The sequence below is a fragment of the Pollicipes pollicipes genome, unplaced genomic scaffold (assembly GCF_011947565.3).
Source record: "Pollicipes pollicipes isolate AB1234 unplaced genomic scaffold, Ppol_2.1 Scaffold_5724;HRSCAF=6776_pilon_pilon_pilon, whole genome shotgun sequence".
Lineage (NCBI taxonomy): Eukaryota > Metazoa > Arthropoda > Thecostraca > Pollicipedomorpha > Pollicipedidae > Pollicipes > Pollicipes pollicipes.
Window position 1 is genome coordinate 48,727,348 of NW_023596746.1, and position 23,765 is coordinate 48,751,112.

Below are 23,765 nucleotides of genomic sequence, written 5' to 3' on the forward strand. Positions count from 1 at the left end.
GCTCCGCGCGTGTGAGAGGTGCTACGTTACGCGACTTCGTCACGCCGCTTCCAGGCTCTTCCTCAGGGACTAGTTTACATCTTTCGAAAGCATGGTAAGACTATGAAGAGATGTGTGTCAGCTTGTTATGTTTTGGAATTATGTCGTAGGATGTTTAATAAGTCCCAGTAAAAAGGTGCGCGTACGTGAAGCCGCTTACTGCTGTAATTCAAAGGAAGTGATAAAAGTCATGGATGGTTTACTTGGATAAAAATTGATCTGCGTAAAGCGTCTGGTTAACAATAAAATTTGTGGGTCATGACGTACATTGCTACCTCATCTTAAAAATGAGCATTGTACATCAATCGTTTTTAAGGCAGAGCATATCGTAATTGATCATTAAACGGATCATCTTAACTCTTACCTTGGAACTTAAATAACTACGATAGCGAACGTCCGATCGCCGCAAGCACGCGGCAACCGCGACCCCGACGCCATTACTACGCGTGATCACGACATTCAACATTACCGCATATCAAAAACTATAAAAATGCCCGGGGCCAAGGTAACAGGAACCCAATGAAATATGGTTATTGCGTATCCAAGCAGTATTCCACACTAGATTGGTCGGCATGGTGGGCAGATATGACGTCTCTGGGTGGGGAATGAAAAGCAAAATGATAATATGGCGGCAAAGCAAAACTTAATGCGGTACATGTATATGACATGAAACATGTATGCCAATGGGACACGGTTGAAGGGAATAGGGTAGGGAGGTTAGGCTAGTGTGGCATGTTCTGGACTATTCTGGCCTGTCTGTTTCATAAACCTACCTACACGCGTTAAGAAATGTATTTCATTGCGTTGTTATCGTTACCTTGCCCCCGTGTATCTTTATGGTTCTTGATAAGCAGAAACGGCGCTGGGGAGTCGATGTAGTTGAGTGCGGCGCTCGGGACCTCGCCATCGTAGTTATTAAAATCCGGAGGTAGGAGCATGAGTCTGCCTGTTTAATGATCATTTATGACATGTTCCTGCCTTAAACATGATGAATGATGTACAATGTTTTTTCTAACAGTAGGTACCAATGCATTCCTACACCAAATTGTTGAACCCAAAATGCCCCGCGTTCACGTGGTGAGAATATCTACTGTCCTCAAATATCACGTCTGCATGGGGCTAGGTTGCGGCTTGTCGCCAAAATTGTGCACTCGGTTCCGTGCACGGCGGTCCAAGACTGGCTATTACTTCCTTGTCATTCTTCAAGCAGTCTTGGACGAGATCTGAACTTTATGTCAATGACGCGTGCACTTTCTTTTCCAGCGCGAGTGTATCTCAATCCACGTCGGGCAGGCGGGCGTTCAGATCGGCAACGCATGCTGGGAGTTATACTGCCTGGAGCATGGCATTCAGCCAGATGGCCAGATGCCCTCTGATAAGACTGTCGGCGGAGGTGACGACAGCTTTAACACTTTCTTCAGCGAAACTGGCGCAGGGAAACACGTGCCTCGAGCTGTCTTCGTGGACCTGGAGCCTACCGTTGTGGGTGAGTGGTCGTCACTGTCAGATCAGACGACATGTGAACGATCATCTTCCCCGGACTTGATATGGTTTTTGACAATCTCAAATTCGTATGCTACAAAAAATGATAATACGCTGACATCTTTATATTTATGATCGCTGTCGAACGATGTATTTGGTGATGAGACCTTTACCCGATACAATCACCACCACCTCCGTTTTAAGCATTTACGACGGTTTACGATAGCACCGTTGTCCGACTTCAAATGTATTCACGTGGCGTCTACAAACTTAGTTTTACGTTTGCTCCGGGCCATTGTGGCTCGAGTGAGCCCAAGGTTAAATTCCGAAGCTCATGGTGCATTCAATGGGGTTGTTGGGTCTGAGTCTTCTGTTTCGCAGGCTGTTATGCTTCAGTGAACTACCGGTGCAATGAATCGGACTAAGGAGCGCGCAATCGGCAGTGATTACGCAGGATTTGGACTCGTGATCGCCGGGGGTGACGTTATTGAGGAACCAAAACCACCTGAGTTAAATGTTTGAATACACTTAAATATTTTGATACCTTTGCTGAATGCTCAGCAAAATTTCACGCCACTTTCAGGTTTCCTGTACCTCGTTGACCTTTGTCTTGATAGGTTCTGCCCCCTTCCGCAATTTTTTTCCGATGTAGGGGTAAAGTGGTGCGTGGCAGCCCTCGTTACCGTGGATATGTAAACAAAATTTAGTCCAGTTTGAGACCAATCACTGTCCGTGTCGTGTCCGGTTGCAAAAATATTAGGTCATTCTCGAAGGCTTGCTTCTGGGGAATCGACTGGTTTCCGAGTCGTGCCGGGTGTGTAGTGCATGAAGTCGTGCTTTTGGGCCGAACTTCAGACCGCGGCTGCAGCAGGCCCGTTTAGGCGGTTTGGTAACCTCTGGTCTCGGTCGAGCTGGTTCACTGAGCTCGTACGACCTATAAAGCTCCATGCGACTCTGTAGTTTTCATCTGAGGATGTAAGCATCTTTACAGTCATGAACTGTGCAAAACCAGCATTTGTACACGCCAAGGAAATCCGGGTCATGCCAGGCTGCATGACATGGCGAGCAATGGAGATACATAGGGTAGGATAGATTTTACCACGTAAGCGGGGCACCATTACCATTGTGTAGATCGGGTCAAGTCATCATTTTGGCTTCATTGAAACCCGAATGCGGCACTTCCAGCGTGGGAGTTCAAGCCAGCCCTGCATTCGCCAAGCGAGCATTGAGCAGTCTGATACATTTTCACAAGCCAGGAAACCTCGGGTTATGCGATGTTATATGGGTGTTCGCCGATGAGTCGTTTTGTACCCAGGACGCAGGTAGGCCGTTGCGCTATTTTTGTGCAGTTCCATTGCGCAGTTCTGGGCGTAGTGGCAAGTGAATTCCTGGATTTTCATAATTGACACCCCTTGAAGGTCATTTTTGGTGTCCCTGGAGGTCGGCTACAAACAACACCCCCGAAGACTGACACCACTGGGAGGTTTATGAGACAGCCGCACCATTGCGTCTTGTTCACTCACTTGACGGATGATACGGTGTAAATTGGCCCCCTGATAGGCGCGATAACACCGACGTACAGAAGCGTTTAGTACGCATAATGCCCCGGTTTAATTATGCGTGGAGCCCGGGATCTGATTTGAAAATAGCTAAAAATAGTACTTTGGTGAATGCCGTTGTAACCGTTTTGAAGTGTTCTCGTACGCCTAACTACTGTAAGGGAGAAAGTGTTACCCTTTCGGCCTAGTTTTGCAAGCGGCTATATTTTCAGAGCGGAGTGTAAAATAAGTGAGCTGTTGGAAATGTACTGCTTGTTTACCGCGCCGTGGGTGTTTGTATTCCTTAGATTATATGGATTTACCACCGACTGCAAGTTAATCAATTAAAAAGAGCTCAAGGCTTGGCGAATTGGAATTAGAGAATATTGCTACTTCAGTGAAAGTTGGCGAGCTCACGTAAATTGAAATTTGGCGTAAATAGAGTGGTAGGCTGAAAACCAAGCCAACGTTGTGGGGCTACATTGCCGCCAAGCATTTTGGACCGGAGATATAACATATAGTTTTACAAATAGTGCTGGGAACAGTCATAGGCTGAACTGGACATGCTCCTTTCTCCAGATGAGGTTCGGACTGGGACATACCGCCAGCTATTCCACCCTGAGCAGCTGATCACGGGCAAGGAGGATGCAGCCAACAACTATGCCCGTGGCCACTATACGATTGGCAAGGAACTGGTCGACTTGGTTCTAGATAGAATCAGGAAACTGGCGGACCAGTGCACAGGTACGTGACTCAGCAATCATGTGCTCCCGGTGCTGCAAAGTCTGGGTGGTAACGTCCCGGACGGAGTATGCTGCCCGGACTTTAAAAGCGGATCGACGAGTATTTGTGGCGCGAGTAATGCGATCCTTGCGGATGAAATCGGACGTTAGCCCGCAGCTGCTGGAGAAAGGTTAACGCATGTCGTTGTCCACCAGTTATTACACCGCCAGTTTATGCTCGAAATGTGCTTAAATGCAGGGTTCCACTAAGGGGAATAGGTGCAGTACTGGTCGCAGTTTAGTAAATTTCAAGTGATCATTTATAATCCATCTGAGAAGTCAGCCACTTTCTCCCGCCTTCGTCTTCCCCGTCCTCTTTATTTTTGAATTGCCCGACATATGTCCTGACACAGCGTGGCTCGGCGCGCTAGGTCTGAAAACTGGGAACATTGCTGGGCCGGGTCTTTGAGATGCTCCGTTGTGATAGGTTTCTGCGGTTATGGTCAGCAAAAGGAGAATGTTAATTTTCGTTACCGATTATTTTGGTTTGATTTATCAGCTGACTACAGTTAATGTGGGGCGTAGGAGCGAAGGCGGCTCCGAATATCCAAAGACGGGGCAGTCTTTGGATTTTGCGTCAGGAAGCATCAGTTTTCTTCCAATTACTTCTGAGCGGTCTAAGCACTCGTGCCATAATGAGCTCCGTTCCCGCGTTTCCACTGATGCTTAACTCACCACACTTCTGCAGTAAAAGTATGCGCAGCCAGAACTACATATGTGTGTATATATATATATATATATATATATATATATATATATATATATATATATATATATATATATATAAATACGCTTATGCTGCGGACTCTTTCCCCAGATGTCCGGCCTGACTGGCCACAGAATAGTATATGACCCAGTCGTTTTCCTGATGCGTTTGGATGAAAACTGCTCACACTGAGGGTTGACGTCACAACGCCCAAATGCGTTGCGGCTTTTACGCACAACAGCCTGGCCGCCGTTAAACCTACCGTGGTTATTGTCATCCCGCCACAAGTTATGGCGGGACCCCCATGATAGTGGGCATGTGGCGACAAGGTGGAACAGTTGCGTAACTGCAGCATTCAGATATATTCGTACCGAAAAAGGGACTGGCTGTACTTTGCTTTTGCGGCCGGACGCCGACGTACAAGGTGTTGTGTGATGTGTTCATGAAGTTGGCGATTTATTCAGCGACAAGTTCTGATTTGTCTGAAAACGCGTCAGACGGTGAATGATGGCACGAGGCCATCAAAAATAACATTTATCTTGCAATATCACGTGACCTTCAACCTCAAAGGACAGAAAACTCCACATCACCAAAAACTTACCGGCCAATGTCAAATTTTCAGGCATCAGTGTTCGCCGCGTAAGAAACTAGAGGCCATAAAAACTCAAGACATTTCAAGGCCAAATTCGCGCTCAAGGGATGACGAGCTCCATATCACCAAAATGTTATCCCTTTTTGTAACATTTCTGTCATGATATTCACCAGCGCCTGAACTAGCGCCCGTCAAAAAGGCATGGTCTTCCAACGTTCCTCTCTAGCACTCGCCCGGGTGGCCGGTTGGGTACCCTTCGCTCGGGCGGGGATCAGGTTGACCCCCCCCCCCCCCCCTGGGATCTCAGGAAATAAGAGAACTAGAGACACTACATTTATATGGTGTGTTGGTCCGTACGTGAATTGACTTGAGTCAATAGTCAAAATTGACTAGAGTCAATTTTTGATATTTCTAGGCATTGACCTTGGGGTCAAGCAAAGTCATACTCCATGTTGGTCTTCAAAGTGCCCCCAGAACCTAAATATCTTCTGAGCAAAAGATCACATGCTCATTTAATGTCAGTGACCACGTTTGACCTTTTAAAAGTCATGGTAGCCAAGATCATACAAAACTTATGGGTTTTGCATTTTAATAAGCGACAAAGGTGACGCCAGATAGCATGTCCCTAAGAACAAGATGCTGAGCTGGGTCATTTTAGGTCAGTAACCTATTCTGACCTTCAAGGAGTCCACGGAAGATGCACAATGTGGTTCCTATTATCAATAAATTTGAAATGAGTGCCACGAACCACCGCATACAGCAAACCCTAGAGTAATAAAAAAGATTGGTTTTCAACTGGGTGTGACCTTTATACCTGGCCTTAGGTCAATGAAATTTGCTCATTCAATGGTTGTGTTGCTTAGGAAAATATTTCAGAGACATACAGCTTGGTCTAGCTCTCAGTTGTCGTGTCAGATTGAACGATTCCCTAGGAATTGGCATCGCTGAGTCCATGGCCTGACTGACTTGCCGTAGGTCAGTGACATGAGGTACATCTTAATTTTGGTGCTAAACGATCCGCAGTTTAATTGTCAACATCTGTGCAAAGTGTGGCGCGGCTGTGCCGCGCCGTTCGGAAACCTTTCCGGAAAAGCCCTTTGCAGGTCAATTTGACCGCCATCGGAGCGCGTGTTCGAGTCGAGCTCTGGCCCAGATGACTGGAAACTGCATATCTCCGAGAATTACCGGCTAGTTCTAGCCTTCCAAGCATTAGGGTATCCCCATCGCATAAACTACGCTACCTTCAGAGGGCAGGACTTTTTGACGGACGCTTGTTCCTACGCTTTTGAATATTCTCATGCTTAAAATCCGCCGGTAAATGTTTGGTGGTAAGAAGTTCCCTTCATTTGACCTTGAAGGTCACATATATTGCAGAAGTTATTTTATGTCATTGTGCTTAATTGGACCTTACGAGTTCTCAGAGAAATCTGAACCCGTAGCTGGAAAAATCGCCAAATTTATGGAAGCGTGTGACGCCCCAGTGGACATCGTTCCGCAAAAGTTTTGTTCCAAGTTAGTCATGCGGGCGGTAACCAAATTCTGACAACATTCAACCTTCAGTACACAAGAATGCATCGGCCAGATGACGCGTTCAGGAAAGCGCTGGTTGTATCGAAGGTCCGTTATTGTGAGGATAAGAATGCCCAATTCACAATGCCGAAAGACCATGGCCCGCCCTTGCTTGTAGCAAAGCGAATAGTCGAGTTTCATCTTTCGGAAAAAGGTAGGCGCTGGAAGCGTAGCAGATCATGATACGCTGTCGGCCCTCTCACTTTCAATGAGGGTGTACCAAATTGGAGCAGCCGTATTTCAAAGGGAAGACGTGGTTAATGCCCCCGCCGGTGGCGTCATTTGTGTTGACACCGACGACAGTGCAAATTGGGGGGGGGGGGGGGGACACATGACTAGAGGGAATGTTTCACATGTGAAAATATTAAAGCAAGCATCGGATATGATGAAACAAGCTCACTTTTAACGAATGGCATACTTTGAAGCAGAAGAGACTGCCTTAGACGAGACAGTTTCCCTGTTGAGTGAATATGCTCCTCGATATGCCAATGTTTGACTACGCTATCGCACCTTGCGCAGCGTTGTTTGAGACCCAATTGACGGTCGTTGTATCTGGAGATCGTGCTCACGAACATTAGATATGAACAACTCGACTATTCTATTGGTATCGGCCTTGATCACTGCATGGCTCATGGAATGACAGGATTTCAGCGACGTTATTATAATGCCATGAATGCCAAGGTGACATTGAAGTACTCTCCCCGAAATACTCTTCGTTTTCGCGGGCGTGTAGCGCAAAATTAGAGGGCTTTAGGTCATCATGGCGGGATTATGACCTGCACCAAACGGTCTTCAAGACGGTTGTTTCATTTCAAAATCCCATAAAAATGTGAGACACTCCCTTTAACGAGAACATAATTGCAAATGCTCAGCTGTAGGCCATCCATCCGCGGATGGTACTTAGGCTCTATGCAAAAATGACCTAGCGGCCATAAAGGCAATGGTCCTTCAGCAAAAAAGTCCCTTGCGGGGCACCTATCCAGATGGCTGTGACATGGCGCCATCACTGTGGAAGAATTGCGTGAGCCGTTGCCCTGCCGTTGTCTGCGCGTAAGCATTGCTCGTAAGAACGACAATGAGCTGAAAATGTGGCGGAATCTTCCATCTAAGCTTAAGCGCCCGAGTGGCAAAAGGAATTACTTGTGCAAGTCGAGGTTTCCTTGGGTTTGCACGCAGAAACGCATGGCTTACGAACTTAATTGTAAACTGAAAAAACCAGAGATATCGTCTAGGTCGTATAGTCTAGTCCATGACCCCGTTTCGTCGGAGATATACTGAACACTTGTAAGACTCAAACAATAGAATAGGGAATAGCCTTTCCGTCGACCATTTTTTGACAAGACACTCGTAGAGGTATAGACCTTACATCCCTTCTGGACATTAAAGTCATTACAGAGCGCGGAGTCATCTAAGCAGGAAAATAAGTGAATCCACTCTTGTAGGAAGTCGGCGACCAGACCTAGGCGTACAGGGCTCATGGCCGGTAATGCGAATGTGGTAAGAGCCTTAGCGCGTGGTGCGTGCTAACGTGGAACCTTCTGCATGTAAAGGTGATGTGTGTTGCCTGTTAAAATCGCTTGCATTCATGCATGGTGCGTGATGGACTGTTTATTTTAGCACGTTTGCATGTACAAGTTTGTAATCCCTAGTTAGATATTCACTATCGCAATGATGACTGGCAGTTACCTCTTGTTTAATCCTCTGAATGCTGATAACTTGTACAAATTATGGCTCGCTATTTTGGGAAAAAAACTGAAAAATCGTGTGGGATCGGCAGGCAATTTTGAATTTAATGCTCGTAATAGTTTTTACGAGGACATGCAGCCGAAACAGTAACACCTGCATTTCCTTTCCCTTGGTTATTCTGTGAGGAATAGTGCTAAAAGTACTGTCTTGTGTTATGATGGGGAGACATTGTAGCCCATCCGTGAGCTACCAGTATGGCTTCAAGCAGTCCCCAGGTACTCCGCCAAGTAAAGCTAAATTAGTAACCTAGGCGGCAATTTAACGGTACCTCATGGTAATCATCAGCAAATTCCTAACTGTTAACGGCATGGCATCCACAAACCTTGCCGGACCGTAGTCAACATACCAGGCCTCGATCAGCAGCGGAAAATGCCACCTTTTGTGTACAAAAGATAGGACCTCTGCGCAGGCAAAGCAATTCCTGTCGATCACAGCGCGCACCATCTAGCGGCAATATCGTGCACTGGCGGATGAAATCCGCAAACCCGACCAACCACTGCCGCCACTCAGTAGAACAAGACAACGAACTGACAGCGCGTAACACTCACGGGACAGGACGCCCGGGTCTGGCCGCACACTGTCACGGCCCCAGGTAAAGATGAGAGTGTAGGCTATTGAATGGTGTGTGTGCACAGTGCACCGTAATTGGCGAGCGAAAATGCCTCCCATTCACCCTGCTCGTCGGGCCAAGGGGGATGAGGTCGGAGACCTCATAACCTTGAAAATACCTCGCCGTTACTAGCTCCTCGAAGTCGGTCTGTTATGTAGTAAACTGTGTTTCCAGGTAGATTTTGTTTAGGTGGAGTACGGTGCAGCAAGTATGTGGTCCACGTAATAGTAATGATAAATATCCAGTCAGTGTTCGGATGGATTGCCAATGTCATGCACTTCATGTGAAGGCATCAGACCGAAAAACGTGCCCCTTGGTAAAAGTCCCTGGCCGTATCCGTGTTAAACAAACTACAGGAATTGTCATGTTATAGATCATTTGCTGAAATTATGTTCATGCAATGTTAACAAAGAGCGTGCACTTTTTCAAACGAGTTTTTATGATCAGATGAATGTTAAGATGTGGCTAGCCCAGCATCTTTGGACCAGCTGACGTTTCTATCTCATTCGGGCCAAACGATGCGCACGTTATAGTGCTCGTGCTCTGGCATGCTACACTGCGAGGCGAGCATATTTTCCGTTGCTGCAAGGCGTTGCTGCTGCAGCTCAGCGGCAGTTTTGTGTTATAGTTACGACCTGTTTTTACAGGGCTGCAAGGGTTTCTGATCTTCCATTCCTTTGGAGGAGGTACTGGATCGGGGTTCACCTCGCTACTGATGGAGCGTCTCAGCGTCGACTACGGCAAAAAGTCGAAGCTTGAGTTCGCCATATACCCAGCGCCGCAGGTGGCCACGGCCGTAGTGGAACCCTACAACTCCATCTTGACCACCCACACAACCCTGGAGCACTCCGACTGCGCGTTTATGGTGGACAATGAAGCCATCTACGACATCTGCCGCCGCAACCTGGACATAGAGCGTCCCACGTATACTAACCTGAACCGCCTGATTGGCCAGATCGTATCCTCCATCACTGCTTCGCTTCGCTTTGACGGTGCGTTAAACGTCGACTTGACGGAATTCCAGACAAATCTGGTACCATACCCGCGCATTCACTTCCCATTGGCTACTTACGCCCCTGTGATCTCTGCCGAGAAGGCCTACCATGAACAGCTGTCAGTTGCCGAGATCACGAACGCCTGCTTCGAACCGGCCAACCAGATGGTCAAATGCGACCCGCGTCACGGCAAGTACATGGCCTGCTGTATGCTGTACCGCGGCGACGTTGTGCCCAAGGACGTTAACGCTGCCATCGCCACCATCAAGACGAAGCGAACCATCCAGTTTGTGGACTGGTGCCCCACCGGTTTCAAGGTAGGCATCAACTACCAGCCGCCGACGGTAGTGCCCGGCGGTGATCTGGCCAAGGTGCAGCGCGCCGTGTGCATGCTCTCCAACACCACCGCCATCGCCGAGGCCTGGGCCCGGCTCGACCACAAGTTTGATTTGATGTACGCTAAGCGCGCCTTTGTGCACTGGTACGTCGGCGAGGGTATGGAGGAGGGTGAGTTCTCAGAGGCCCGCGAAGATTTAGCCGCCTTGGAGAAAGATTATGAAGAGGTTGGCATTGACTCCGTGGAGGGCGAGGGAGAGGAAAATGAGGAGTACTAATGTCGGCCGTTGCGCTGTCTCCTTACATCGGTGGACTACACACCCATGTCGGGAAACTTCGCATGTCTCGTACGAGGCAGCCGTTTTGGTTTGTGGGTACACATTTCGCAGCCTGTGCGGCGTGCTGTTGCTTGTCATGGCTTTCTTTTGAAATAGTTCAACAATACACGGTCGCATTGTTCACAAGTCGTATTAGCATGAAAACGGTACACAAACATCTTGAGAGCGCACATGGTCTTGCTTGGGAAACAGGTTAGTCGTGGAGGTGTAACAACACTGGGATACACTTCACTACCGTCCTCTCATTGCGTGTATGGAGCGGATTCGGGACCATCGGCGCCTGCGCAATGCAAGGCTTGGTGCTGACGTTATCTGAGTACACTTGACAACCATGCCCGCGGTGTTCTTCCCACCTAAGGCACTGCACTGCTCTTACAAACATCGACTCCTGTCAAGAGCTATCCAAATACGGGTCACATTTTGAGCGCTTCGGCTACTTGGGCCGAAGCGCTTCACTCAAATGGAGTGTGCGCGCAATCTGAGAAACTAGGTGTACATAACTAAAACGATTGATGCACATGCAGGATAACAACGGTAACATCCTGGGACGGCACTCGGCTGAAAGCGCCGATAAATAACATAACACTTCACTGGTCCGCGGCAGCACTTGCGCAACTCTGGCACGCCTGGATTTGGGCTCACGTTCAGCGAGTCCCGTGTGTATCACATGCTCGTATTCTGCACCTGCGCACGGGCTGCTGAGTGAAAGAACGTTTGCTTTGCTAGACCTGGGCCTAGTTTGTAGGTAGCTGCTGTTCGCGTTGACTGGGCCGCGAACGCTGGAGGTAATACTTAATTTCCGGCGACGTATGAGATCCAGTCAGACGTCATGGAGACCCGATGGTAGATACCTGGGAAAAGGCCAGGGTCAATGGCAAGGTCGCAAACCGTGATGTGACCGCGTGCCCGCTGATGCAAAGCGTGCGTGTTTTTAGTTTGCGAGGTCACTGACACTAAATCAGTTCAAGCGTGCAAGTTGCGCTACGCTGTCAGCATTCACCGGTTGATATGAGGTCAAAGATGATCATAACACGAAGACTACCTGCTTTGATCCTTCTGTGTAGTGGCGTCTCGCACCACTCTCAACAAAAGGTCATGGTTGCTCTCGCCACAAGATAAAATCGTAACAGCTGAGCGGATAAACGATGCAATAAACCTCGCACACCTAGCGCCGTAAGACACGCAATTGCTTTTCAGGTCAAAGTGAAAGGCTATGGAATATGGGGATAAAATGAGTCCATGGCTAACCCCGTCCCCGTCCCCCACAACCTAAGTGTGTGGCGTCTCCCGTGGCCGTCATAGAAGAGCGCCGCCGGCGCCGTAAGGTGGCCTCTAAAGGGGCGCCTTCACGTGCAAGACTTCTAAATTATACAAAGATTAAAAACATCTTGCGTTTAATCAAATTCAAGTTTGATAAGTCCGGTGAGAAAAAAATGTGGGGGATGGGTTGTCGGGCTTTCGGTTCGGACCCCCATAATTTACCAAAATTGACATCCCTGGGTAACATATAAGGCTATACCCGGCTACACAATTTGGAGTGTAACGATGGAATTCAAATGTCCTTTGCTTAACGCTCTTCTTGCGATGGCTGACACAAAAATGCCGATAATACGCTGTATAAGTTTAGTCATGTCGGTCCTTCGCCCAATAGGAGCCAAGTCGAGGCATAGGAGTGGGGCGGACAGGGACGTTCAGCCGAGGGGCTCACTCTCTTCGTTGCAGGGGCCTTGTTTCTCATTCGGGAATGGTCCTAGGCTTAAGGTCCCATGTGGGTGCCCCGAAGGTTCGTTTTTTAGGAGCCCTGTGCGCGTCTTAAATCGCCAAAGTACCTAGTGAAGCCCTCGGGGGGGGGGGGGGGAGGAGGGAGGGCCACAAGCCCTCAAAGTCCCTCTCCCCCTGGCCACGGCACGGTACACGTTCGATTTGTGAAGCCGTCCTTACTCTCGATATGGTTAGCACCAGGGTTTCCAGAAGCAAGCGGATTCCTGCTAGACTGACACTGGCGCGCTGTATCGTTGCACTGCTCACCTGGCTGCTTGCCCTGCGCACACGAGTAGCCGGCCGACACTATGCCCATCAGGTACCACCGTCCATCGTTCTCGATCATCAGAGGACCGCCACTGTCGCCCTGTGGAGTCAGCCACGGACCTCAGTGGCTGAAGAGTCGTCAGTGGGCAAGCATGTTGATGGGCACGAGTTGGCCTAGCACGCTGATGAGAGCCCTCCTCAGGGGCCTATTGGGCAAACTGACAGGCCCGAGGTGGGCTGGCTTATATAGGCCCGAATTAAGTTAACCACTTTCGGGACTTACGCCCTTTTTCAACAATTGTACTTTAAGGAAACTCATTTCACATGTAGTATAGTAGTCAGTCGTGCCCGCGCTCACCTGGCACGAGTCTTTGCCGCCGTTGATGTAGCCGGCGCACATCATCTCGTCGTGGATGATGACATTGATGCCCTTTTGCCGGTGCCACTGTTCACACATGTGGCGGTTGATGACCGGCACATCCACCACCTGAAGCTCCTTTGGTCTCACGCGCGAGCCTGCAAAACAGAAAAGGGTTTTACTTTTAAAACTTACGCACATGTGTTGAGCACATGTTGCGATATTCCACCGGTCCCTGGGCAGGGTTTTCCACACGAACATGTCCACTGAGCGGGTATGTGGCTGGACCCTAGATCTGCCCTTTACCTGATATACGTAAACCTCGTTTTGCGGGGTACCTTGGCTGAAAGGGGTGCAACACACAATTTCACGCCAACATGGAAGCACTGCATATTTACCCGTGTGCTCAAAGATGCCAGAGTTTTGTGATATCAAAATTGGCGTTCAACGCTACGCGGGCTGAAAGCTTTGCCACCACGAATGCTGAGAGACTAAGTGGGAGAAGCAAATGCATATCGATGCTCAAGGGCTAACATACTGGACCTGAGATACAGTCGTTTTCACCACATCACGTTCTGTCGTATAATAATAACATTTGCTTGGGAAATGATGTTTGGTACGCTCTGTCATTACCACAAGCAGAGCAGGCGATCCCGAGTGCCAACTCACCTGGTCGGAGAGCGCCCCAGCCGGCCGCCCAACCGTAGTAGCCCTCAAATTCGTCTCCCTTTTCGGGCAGGCAAATGGGCTGGATGTGGGGGACGTATGGCACGGGCCGATCTAGCCTGTGAGCAGTGCAGCCTGCGTCAAACTTTCGCCGAGAAGATAGCGAAGGGCCTCCCTCCGCCACACGCAATGCTAGAGGCTAAGAGTGTCGGTGGGTTTTAAGACTCAGTTGGGAGGCCATGAGAACCGGTGGCCCGCAGTCCTGGGCCGCGCACTGGCTCTACCCCGGGCCGCTATCACACCGCTATTGCACGGGTGACGGGGGCATTGTGTTTGTCCTCAGACCATGCGATGTGACAGGCCAAAAATGATATAGAATACAATGAGCTGCTTGCAACGGCAACGACGACAGATTGGCATCAAAGTCGGTCACAGAGCGGTCGCAGACTCCGGTGCCACCTATCGACAGCACTTGAACCTGCACTGGACGCCCCGCCCGCCGCCGACGGTGGCGGGCCCACTCACGTGAGCACGGCCACGTCGTAGCGGTCGGCCTGCGGCGTGAACTGGAAGCGCGGGTGCACGTTGATGGCGCGCACACCGAACTTGTAGGCCGGCAGTGGCTCGCGGTTGGAGTTGAGCACGTAGTCGCCCAGTGTGATGGTGATCTGGCCGGGCCGCGCCCTGTCCCGACAGGGTCACGTCAGACCAGCATGCAGAGAACGCGTCGCGCTACTGCACACCAGCCTCAGTCGTCCCGGGACGCGACAGTTGCCGCGGTCCATATTGCCTGGCTGCGATACGTGCGGCTGGATTGCACAGACTTCTGGCCAATCTCACACCATGACTGAGTGTACTGAGTGGCGCCGTCGGCGTTGGAGGCACGCCGCGAGCTCGATCGCCAGATGCCCCGGTCACCGGTAGCGGCCGCCCCGGCCCAACTTACCTGGCCACGCAGTGTCCGGCTGTGAGCACGTGCTGCTGGTTAATCAGGGATCCTCCGCAACGGCTGGTGCCGATCAGGATGTACGCCTGTGACATCGCGGGGTGTCAGACGACGCGCGGCCTCCCGTGCACCCATCGCCCCACTTGGGGGACCTGTGATCGCTGAACACTTGGAAACAGCATTTATGTTTAGAGAACGCTGGCTACCGCATGCTACCGCAAGGGTGGGCTGCAGCGATTTAAGATATAATATTTGTACAACGCAAAACAAGTGATCACTGCATCACTGTGCTTTTTCCTTTGTTACAACGCCTGAAGCTTAGAGATGATATAGGCGAGTTGAAGTGCAGCTGCACCAAAATGTCGGATAGATTAACAAATTCAGTTTCGGCCTGGATATCAGCAGTTTGCTGTACCTTACGATTAACTTATGGCCGGATTCGTATTTATACGAACAATGATCATTATAGTCAGGTAATGACATGTCTCTGCAACTTATCGGAGCAGCGATAGAAAGGCATGACCGTGCCACCCAGGGCACAGGACGCTTACCTGCCAGGGGAAGGTGCCGAATCCTGCCTGGTTTCCACCAACGATGCGGCGCGTGATGCCTATCCGGGAGGTGTCGGACAGTCCGCACCCTGCTCAGGCACGCACGCACCAGCAGGTTAGGGAACACATCATGACGTGCCATCGTCAGCCCCTATCTCCACATCTTCACTTTCCACCTGAATGAAACTGTATGATTTGAATAAAGTAATGGTGATAAATTCATTTGCTGAGGTAGTCATAACAATAACAATATGTTTCAATTTTGGGCAGAAAAAACATTGCTAGTCATGAAGTGACATGTGGGCAAATCTTCACGCTTTCTGTCGACGCCCTCCCCAAGAGAGTCTGCCCTGTACAGGGCCGCCATTGGCCAGCAAGCAGTGACGTCAGCCGTCCGAATGCTGGCCCGCCACTGGTCGACAGCAGGCCGTCTGCAGCCTGTACCAGTCCGTATACTGTGCGTCTCTGAAGTCTGATGGTGCGTTCTGGCTATACCCGGTCGGTCCACATGCACCAAACGGTGCGCACGCGATGTCTGTGACGTCATAGTCCAGGGTGACGTCATCAGTCGTTGGTGCCAGTGAGAGCGCAGTGGCGTCTACTAGACTACACCTAGAATAATCAGCGCCTGCGGCCCGTTAGTGGTGGACGTGTCGGCCAACAAGCACATCGTCAAGCGACACCGGCCACGGCACGGTGACGATCGCAGAAAGGCGCAGGCTATGCCAGCAGTGCTGTGGCAGCCGGGGCATGCTTGCCCTCAGAAGCCCGTAGATTGGCATGATTCAGGGTGCAGCGATGGTGATTGAAAACATGCATGACATTGAGCCCGTCTCAATGCCATGTTTGACCCCTGAATTTGCTCTGGCCATAGCCTGTGACCTTTCTGACGATTGCCATTCCGAGATGTGATCGGGTTCAAGCACATGGAACATCCTACGATAACACCATTCACCGTGCATGGGTTTGCTTGCAAGCAACTCAATAAACAAAGCACAAATAAGCGGTGAACATGGCAGCGTGCAACAATGGGCTGCAGCTTTGTGTACAATTGTCAAGTCAAACACGTCTTAGTCTCTGGAGGCACGGTTGCCGAGTCTGAAGAACACTGCAGTAGCTATCACATGTTAGTATTTACGGTCGTTTCACTTTTAGCACCTTGCGCGTCATTTTCGTTGCTTTAGCCCTGTCCAGCTAAGATAGATGCTGGCTTGTCTTCGGATTATGTAATCAATTTAGATCACACCGCATTAATGCAAGGGATAGGCTAGCCTTTGATTGAAGCAAACTGCACCTAGGCTACTGCCAGCACGCCTTCTTTCATTGGCCTGCTCATATCAATGTAGGGAAGTTAAGCTAAGGGATACGCGATCTGGTCGGCCAAGCTCATGAAAATACGCGTCGGACTGGTTCCTGAGACTACTGAGAACTTTCTGATGCCTTTCTGGGGTTTGGGACTGCTGAAATTGGATCACGAGGCCCTCCTAGCTACGTCGGGCTACCGCGGTCCAATGTTCAAACACAGCTCGTTCAGCCAGCACACAAAGCGGGTCCCGAAGCCACCCACTGGGCCCACTCTGCGCCACGTTTCGTCACCCTGGCGCGCGAGCACACGGTTCACCGTCGCCTGCCCGGGCGGAGCTGCCGGCCGTACTTGCCCGACCTGAGCCGGTGTCCGCCCTGTGGCACGCCCGCCAGCCCAGGCAGCAAGCGGCGCGCGCGGCGGCGCCAGCCGACTCGACCCGGCCGCTCACCTGGGTCGTTGCGCACAGGGCCGTAGTCGACCTGCGGGGGCGGCGGATTGAACGACTTGGCGGCGCGCCGTCCGCGCTCGCAGCAGCCGAACATGAAGCCGCCGCAGCCGCCGCGCACCGTGCCGCCCGACATCCAGCACAGCATGAAGAACTCACACGAGCCGCAGGCAGCGCGGCTGCCCAGGAAGCGGTGGTCCACCGCCGGCCGGTACTGGTGCACCACTGTCGGCAGAGGATGTTCACAGTCAGGGGCGGCCGCTGGGACGCGTGCGTCAGTTGGGCCGCCAGGGGTCGACCAGCGACCAACCGGAGTGCGCTTTGTCGCGGCTTTGAGTGATGCCGGATGCACGTTTGTTCCGTACGCATCCAAAACCGTCATCCTAAATTGCAATGCGTCCGATGAGATTCGCGCTACTCAAAATCCATGGCTTTTCATGTTAATAAGGCAACATGACGATGTTCTCCAACAAATTAGGTGTAGTTAAATAACCGCTAAAGGACTTGAAGAAGCGCGCGCAGGCAACGTAACAAGACCGTTCGGGCAATGGCATATCTAACGTTTTCATCTACGCTGTAGAGAGATTGTAAGCCACTTTGCAAGACATAATATTTGGCTCTCCAACGGAAAGTCGTCCATTAATGTGTAAGACCGCGCTGATGGAATGGATCATGTCTCCTACTAGTCTTAAATACGACGTAAGTGGAGTCAACCTGTTAGACACTTCGTGTGCGATTAGCGAGGCTTTGCTATGCAAAGATGATGCAGTTGTGGTGCGATAACATTAAGCGCTAGCGATGATGGAACGAAGTTGAATATGGTTCAAGACATGGAGACCACATGCCGGGGCCGTTTTTCAGCTACATCAGGACATTGTGCATGTCAGGTTTGTGGTTCCATGATAAAATAGGTACCACCAGCGCAGTGGCGGAGTTATAGGCCACGGGTTCGATTCCCCGCGGTGCCCGGTTTTTCTGCCGGGTGAGAGGCGGGCGACGCCATGTAGCCTCAGGTACTTTGTGCATCGTTATGCATCAAAGAGATCAACAGCGTTCAATGGCGAGTTAGTGTCCTTTTCTCGTCGATGCTTCCTGCGCTAAAGTCGCTTTCACCTTCAGATGGCGCACACGACCGCTACCCAACTATTCGTGAACTTCAAATGTATCCATAAACATGGCATTAGGTGATTGTGGCATACAGTGACGCAAACTACCTTTTGATACCAACATTGTGCTCATGTTCCCCCACCACACGATAAATCCTGTTGAGAATAACTGACGCATTCACGTCATTGTGGACAACGCGCCTCACGATTTCAACCAGGAGCTGGTCTGGACGCAGTGGAATAACGCGAGCGGAAGCCTTCCGCCGCACGAGAAATCGAAGGGGTCGGACCTCGCAACCTAGCTTGCATCGTACTCGCACAGTGGCATTAACGCAGCTGTGTTGATGGGCGACTTTTCTATGTGGTAAGGTGAGCCTTGTAACCCTTAAGCATGCATGCAAACACCTCATAAAGGCACCCGTGCAGCTTTCATGAAATGCGTCGTCGATAAATGCTGCTGGACACTGAAATTTGCAGAAAATGAGCGTGGTAAGTGGCAACGAAGATAACAGACTTGTGAAATGCATAAATTTGGACCGGCCAGTGAGAGAAGCCGAAAGTCCACCGGTATAGAATTGAGGCCCTCACGGGCCACGACGTTCTTCGTAACAAAACGAAAACCGTTCAATATGCAGGGTGTTGAGTGCGACATAATGGTATGATTTCCTCACTGAGCTGGGATTTCCATCCAACTTTGGGAGAAAAGTGGGTCAGACTTGAAGAGAAACCGGTTTTATGTGTATTTTGCGATCAGGTTTAGACATTTTTCCGGCTCAGCCTCAACTGGTCTCGCGTAATTACACCAGTGTTGAGGCAAATCCATCGCACAAAACTAATCATGATGGCGCAATATTCGCTAAGACCCCTTTCGCCAGGCGAATCCAGTCTTATCTTGTATCAATTCGGCCTGATCCACTGCGTTATGTTGTTTTATATCAGACGTCAACGCTCCGTGCGGGATGTAACCCAAGCTTCTGTGGCAATTCGTACAGCCAGTCTTGTTTCCAAGTCATCGTTCCACCTCGTTAATCCAGACAACTCGGCCGTCGTCAACACTGGATACTCACGTATGACGTTTAATTAAACTGCACAAAATGGCTCGTTGACGGAAACGGAGGTCACAGCGACAAGCGACGCCTTTCAAATGTAGTGCCGACTCGGAGCAGCTGCACTCGGCGCGGAAAGTGTGTTGACATCGCGGTAACAACCGCCAGCTGCGCACGTTACACACGTCGGCGTCACACGAGTGACCCACTCCGTTCCTGCCGGCTGCTCGCGCGCAGTCACTGGGCGTGCGAACTTTCTCGGCCTGCGCCTGTTCGGATGGCTGGCGTCAGGCCGGCGCCGCGCTGGCTTGCCGCCGGGGTTGGTCGGGACACGTGCGCGCGCTGCAGCCGTCCATCACCACAGCTGATCAAAAGGGCCCTAGCGTGGGTGGGGAGGGGGACTCAGCTGTCGTCGGCCGGCGCTGGCCACGTTACACAACGGGTGAAAGTGAGCTGCGAGTACCGCGGCTCTGCGAGGCCGCTGTCGCCTGACGTCGCCACCCCCGCCGCCGCGGCACGCTTGCTTCACGCCGCGGTCCCGGGTAACCTGACATGACTGACGCGGCAGGCGGCGCCCCTCGCGCCCCCGGGTCGTCCCCAGCCCCCATCGCCCACGACTGTCATTTCCCTGACCGAACCTCCCGACCCTTGGCGGATGGACTTTTGAGAGCGGTGGCGGTGACACGGTGCCGTCTCCCCGGCAGGTTTCTACACAGCTCTCTGGCATCGCGCAGCCTCGGTGACACGGTGCCGCCTCCCCGGCAGGTTTGTACGCAGCTCCTTGGCATCGCGCAGCCTCGGCGACACGGTGCCGCCTCCCCGGCAGGTTTGTACGCGGCTCCTTGGCATTGCGTTGCCTTGGTGGTCGTTGCTGGCAATCTCAGCTGGCACTGTTTCACCCTTTCGCATCGCTGGCACTTCATAACAACCGGATTTTCATAAAGATTTGAGGAGAGTAACTTTTTTTACTTCTTTGGGCTGGAGGTCTCTTGCATTTTAAAACATATCTCTATGAACGTTAGCCGGTTGACCTCCTATCTATGGGCTTACATCGCCCTCTCCTCCAGGCTCCTGTCCGTCTCTCCACACACTAGAGGATCTCTCATTCTGTCCGGCGCTCCCGTCCGTTTCCCATCGTGCCCTGCACGTATGCAGATTGCAATATGTAGATTTGATCTTCAGTCTCCACGCGTCTGCCGGGTACGGTCTTCTCCAGGCCCCGCGCGGAGCGGTGTCGCCGCGCTCTCGGGTGTGACGCCGCCACCACCGCTGACACAGTTCGGCCGCCTTGCCTCATCGGCCGGCATGACGGCCCTGAGACGACGTGCCCTGACCGTCGACGCCGGCACTGTGATGCAAGCGACAGGTGCGCGTCGCAGCGCCCGCCCGACCCTCGCGGCGGTCACCGGGCGCGTGCCCGAAGCGACCGCCGCGGCGTCCGACCCGACCCTCGCTGCGATCACCCGCGCGTGCCCTAGCAAACCGCCCGCGGCGTTCCGCCCAGACCCTCGCGCGGTCCCGGCGCGTGCCCGAAGCGAACCGCCGCGGCGTCCGCCGACCCTCGGCGGCGGGTCACACCGGGCGCGTGCCCGGACGCGGCCGCCGCGGCTCCACCCGACCCTCGCGGCGGTCACCGGGCGCGTGCCCGGGACGCGGCCGCCGCGGCGTCCGCCCGACCCTCGCGGCGGTCACCGGGCGCGTGCCCGAAGCGACCGCCGCGGCGTCCGCCCGACCCTCGCGGCGGTCACCGGGCGCGTGCCCAGAACGCGGCCGCCGCGGCGTCCGCCCGACCCTCGCGGCGGTCACCGGGCGCGTGCCCGAAGCGACCGCCGCGGCGTCCGCCCGACCCTCGCGGCGGTCACCGGGCGCGTGCCCGGGACGCGGCCGCCGCGGCGTCCACCCGACCCTCGCGGCGGTCACCGGGCGCGTGCCCAGGACGCGGCCGCCGCGGCGTCCGCCCGACCCTCGCGGCGGTCACCGGGCGCGTGCCCGGGACGCGGCCGCCGCGGCGTCCACCCGACCCTCGCGGCGGTCACCGGCGCGTGCCCAGGACGCGGCCGCTGCGGCGTCCGCCCGACCCTCGCGGCGGTCACCGGGCGCGTGCCCGAAGCGACCGCCGCGGCGTCCGCCCGACCCCGCGGCGGTCACCGGCGCGTGCCCAGAACGCGGGCCGCCGCGGCGTCCCCGACCCTCGCGGCGGTCACCGGGCGCGTGCCCGAAGCGACCGCCGGCGGCGTCCACCCGACCCTCGCGCGGTCACCGGGCGCGTGCCCAGGACGCGGCCGCCGCGGCGTCCGCCCGACCCTCGCGGCGGTCACCGGCGCGTGCCCGAAGCGACCGCCGCGGCGTCCACCCGACCCTCGCGGCGGTCACCGGGCGCGTGCCCAGGACGCGGCCGCCGCGGCGTCCACCCGACCCTCGCGGCGGTCACCGGGCGCGTGCCCTGGACGCGGCCGCCGCGGCGTCCGCGTCCAGCCGGTGCCAGGCTCCGTTACCGATCGGGGCACCACTTCTGGCATTGCACAACGGCGGAAGCGCATTGGCAGCGGTTGGGTAACCGATGACTTGACCAGTATGCGCGGTTTTCGCTGACATGCAAAGGAAAACGACCCTTATCTGTAAATGGCCTTGGGCAAGCGACGTTGGTACCGTATTGATTTCGGTTGCTGCAGGGCTGATGCATGATAAATGAGCTCCGAAAATGTTGAGACAGACGACAATTTGATTGCATTCTTGAAAGCCAGGAGGCTCGGCTTCCCTTTGACGTCCCCCATTTCCAACCGGCCTTTCCCTGTCCCGCCTCTCTGTTTCCACCTGGTACCAAGCCCGAGCCATCAGCGAGTGCCGTTCCCGAGCGCCCGCCTCCGTCCGGCTTCGGGTACGAATCCGCCGCGGTGCCGGCCTATCGCGTTTGGCAGCGGCGCCCGCGGGATTGGCAACACCCGGAACATGGACGGCAGGCGCCGGGTCGGATCTGCGGCCGCGTTGGGCAACGCTGGCGGTCGCCGGCCGGGTCCCTTGTTGTGAAACATGCTCACTCGTTCCGCGTCGAGCTGGCGCGCACCGGGCTCACGCGCCGAGTCCAAGCGGTGTCGGTAACTCTTGTTTAGCGGCACTCAGTTTGGCCACCCGCGAGAGTTGGCAAAACAACGCCGCAGCGGCCACTAGCGCAAGCGTGCGGTGACTGGCTTCATAGGAATTAGGCGACACGCCTCAGCGCCGGTGGCGATGAACGCCTGAGTGATGCTGAAGCAACGCTTCACCAGCCGCACGGCGTAACGGCCAGCGGTGTCGGTAGAGTGACACACACCATTCACAGTTACGTGACAATCATCAGCGCCCTCTGGGCGACAGCACAGCTATCGCGATGACTGGTTTGTCCGCCCTGATCGGGTTGCAATCCCATCGATGCGTCGTTGGGACGGCAAACAGATCAGAACTATCATGCTATAGGCTGAATCTTTCTCTTGGACTAGCCTCACAAATCCTTTACCGTCAACCAATGGGTTCGTTGTACATTTTCTGCATATTTCTAATGATGCACAGGACGTGATGTAAATCAATACAATGGTTATCCAATGCTAGTTTCAACGCTCATTTGACAAAACGCGAGGAAAGGTGGGTGATCTTTATAAAAACAGTCTGTTCCTTTGTCATGTCGAACGCTGTATATCCCTGGAAGAATGATGGATATTATGGATATTATATTATATATATGTACATACATATACATACATATATATATATATATATATATATATATATATATATATATATACATATACATCTGCTCCGTACAATCCAACAAGCCATTACTGGGTCGTTTCCAGGCCGTAGGACTCGCAATCCTGTGCCGCGAAAACGAACTGGCTTGGATGCATGCCGCCTGGCCTCGAGATCTCGGAATCTGGTCCAAAGGGCGGATTTGAATATCGAATTCAAACACACAAGGGACTAGATTTGAATCCCGGCTTTGGCCTGAGCGCCATGCCTGCGGTTTAAGTGGGTGCCCTCTGCATTGGTGAGTCGACGCGCATGATCGGCGCTCTAACGATGCCCACTGCAGCGTGTGTGGGGATGTGATGCGACGGGCTTAGAACAGCACGAGCCGTTGCGCTCGAACCCCGAACTTCTGGTTTCCCTGACGCGCGGCTTAACCACTTCACTACCCTAACCTTAGCCCCAGAGTCCATTTGTGCGTATAAGCATTGGGCACATATAAACGGGTAAAGAAGGCTCTTTGCCTTTCTTGGCTTTAAAAGCGGTCCTTGTTGCCTTTCCCTCCTGGATACAGAAATGCGTAGCCGCTGCACTGGCTGGCTGATCAGCCTACTGGCCGTGACGAGGTCTGGCGGCCGCATCACGCCAGGCAGGCAGGGTCAGAGAGCACGCAAACGTTCGTCTGAACCGGACGTCACGGCCAGCCCGCCACGTCGGCGAAGTGCCAGGTCGATTGCACAGTCTAGTGTTCCCCACTTTTAAGATCGCCAGTGCTTTTGGTTGTGGTCGTTGTGGTGTACTAAGCTATTGAGTGAGGACGGAAGAAAAGCGCCGGAGCAAAGAGGCATATCGCGAGGAGG

At 52.9% G+C, this 23,765-nt stretch overlaps 2 protein-coding genes across 2 annotated transcripts in view; one reads left to right on the plus strand and one right to left on the minus strand.

Moving 5' to 3' along the window:
- On the plus strand, positions 1-10,856 carry LOC119102545 (tubulin alpha-3 chain). The gene is made up of 4 exons (XM_037225934.1): positions 1-94; positions 1,303-1,525; positions 3,639-3,803; positions 9,712-10,856. The coding sequence occupies exons 1-4, from the start codon at positions 92-94 to the stop codon at positions 10,671-10,673; spliced, it is 1,353 nt and encodes a 450-aa protein (XP_037081829.1). The 5' UTR covers positions 1-91; the 3' UTR covers positions 10,674-10,856.
- LOC119103133 (uncharacterized) overlaps positions 10,848-23,765 on the minus strand; it is a 24,457-nt gene continuing 11,539 nt past the window's right edge. The window contains exons 5-13 of the mRNA XM_037226584.1: positions 20,520-20,533; positions 17,037-17,294; positions 15,283-15,371; positions 14,732-14,817; positions 14,311-14,469; positions 13,789-13,904; positions 13,120-13,277; positions 12,762-12,861; positions 10,848-11,584 (exon numbers count right to left, since the gene is read on the minus strand). Coding sequence (XP_037082479.1) covers positions 11,526-11,584; positions 12,762-12,861; positions 13,120-13,277; positions 13,789-13,904; positions 14,311-14,469; positions 14,732-14,817; positions 15,283-15,371; positions 17,037-17,294; positions 20,520-20,533 — 1,039 coding nt within the window. The 3' untranslated portion in view covers positions 10,848-11,525. The remainder of the gene's footprint in view (positions 11,585-12,761; positions 12,862-13,119; positions 13,278-13,788; positions 13,905-14,310; positions 14,470-14,731; positions 14,818-15,282; positions 15,372-17,036; positions 17,295-20,519; positions 20,534-23,765) is intronic.

Excerpts from the sequence above, each read along its gene's own strand:
- LOC119102545 (XM_037225934.1), top strand. Across the intron at positions 1,526-3,638 it reads CCTGGAGCCTACCGTTGTGG|ATGAGGTTCGGACTGGGACA; the intron begins GTGAGTGGTCGT and ends TCCTTTCTCCAG. Across the intron at positions 3,804-9,711 it reads ACTGGCGGACCAGTGCACAG|GGCTGCAAGGGTTTCTGATC; the intron begins GTACGTGACTCA and ends CTGTTTTTACAG.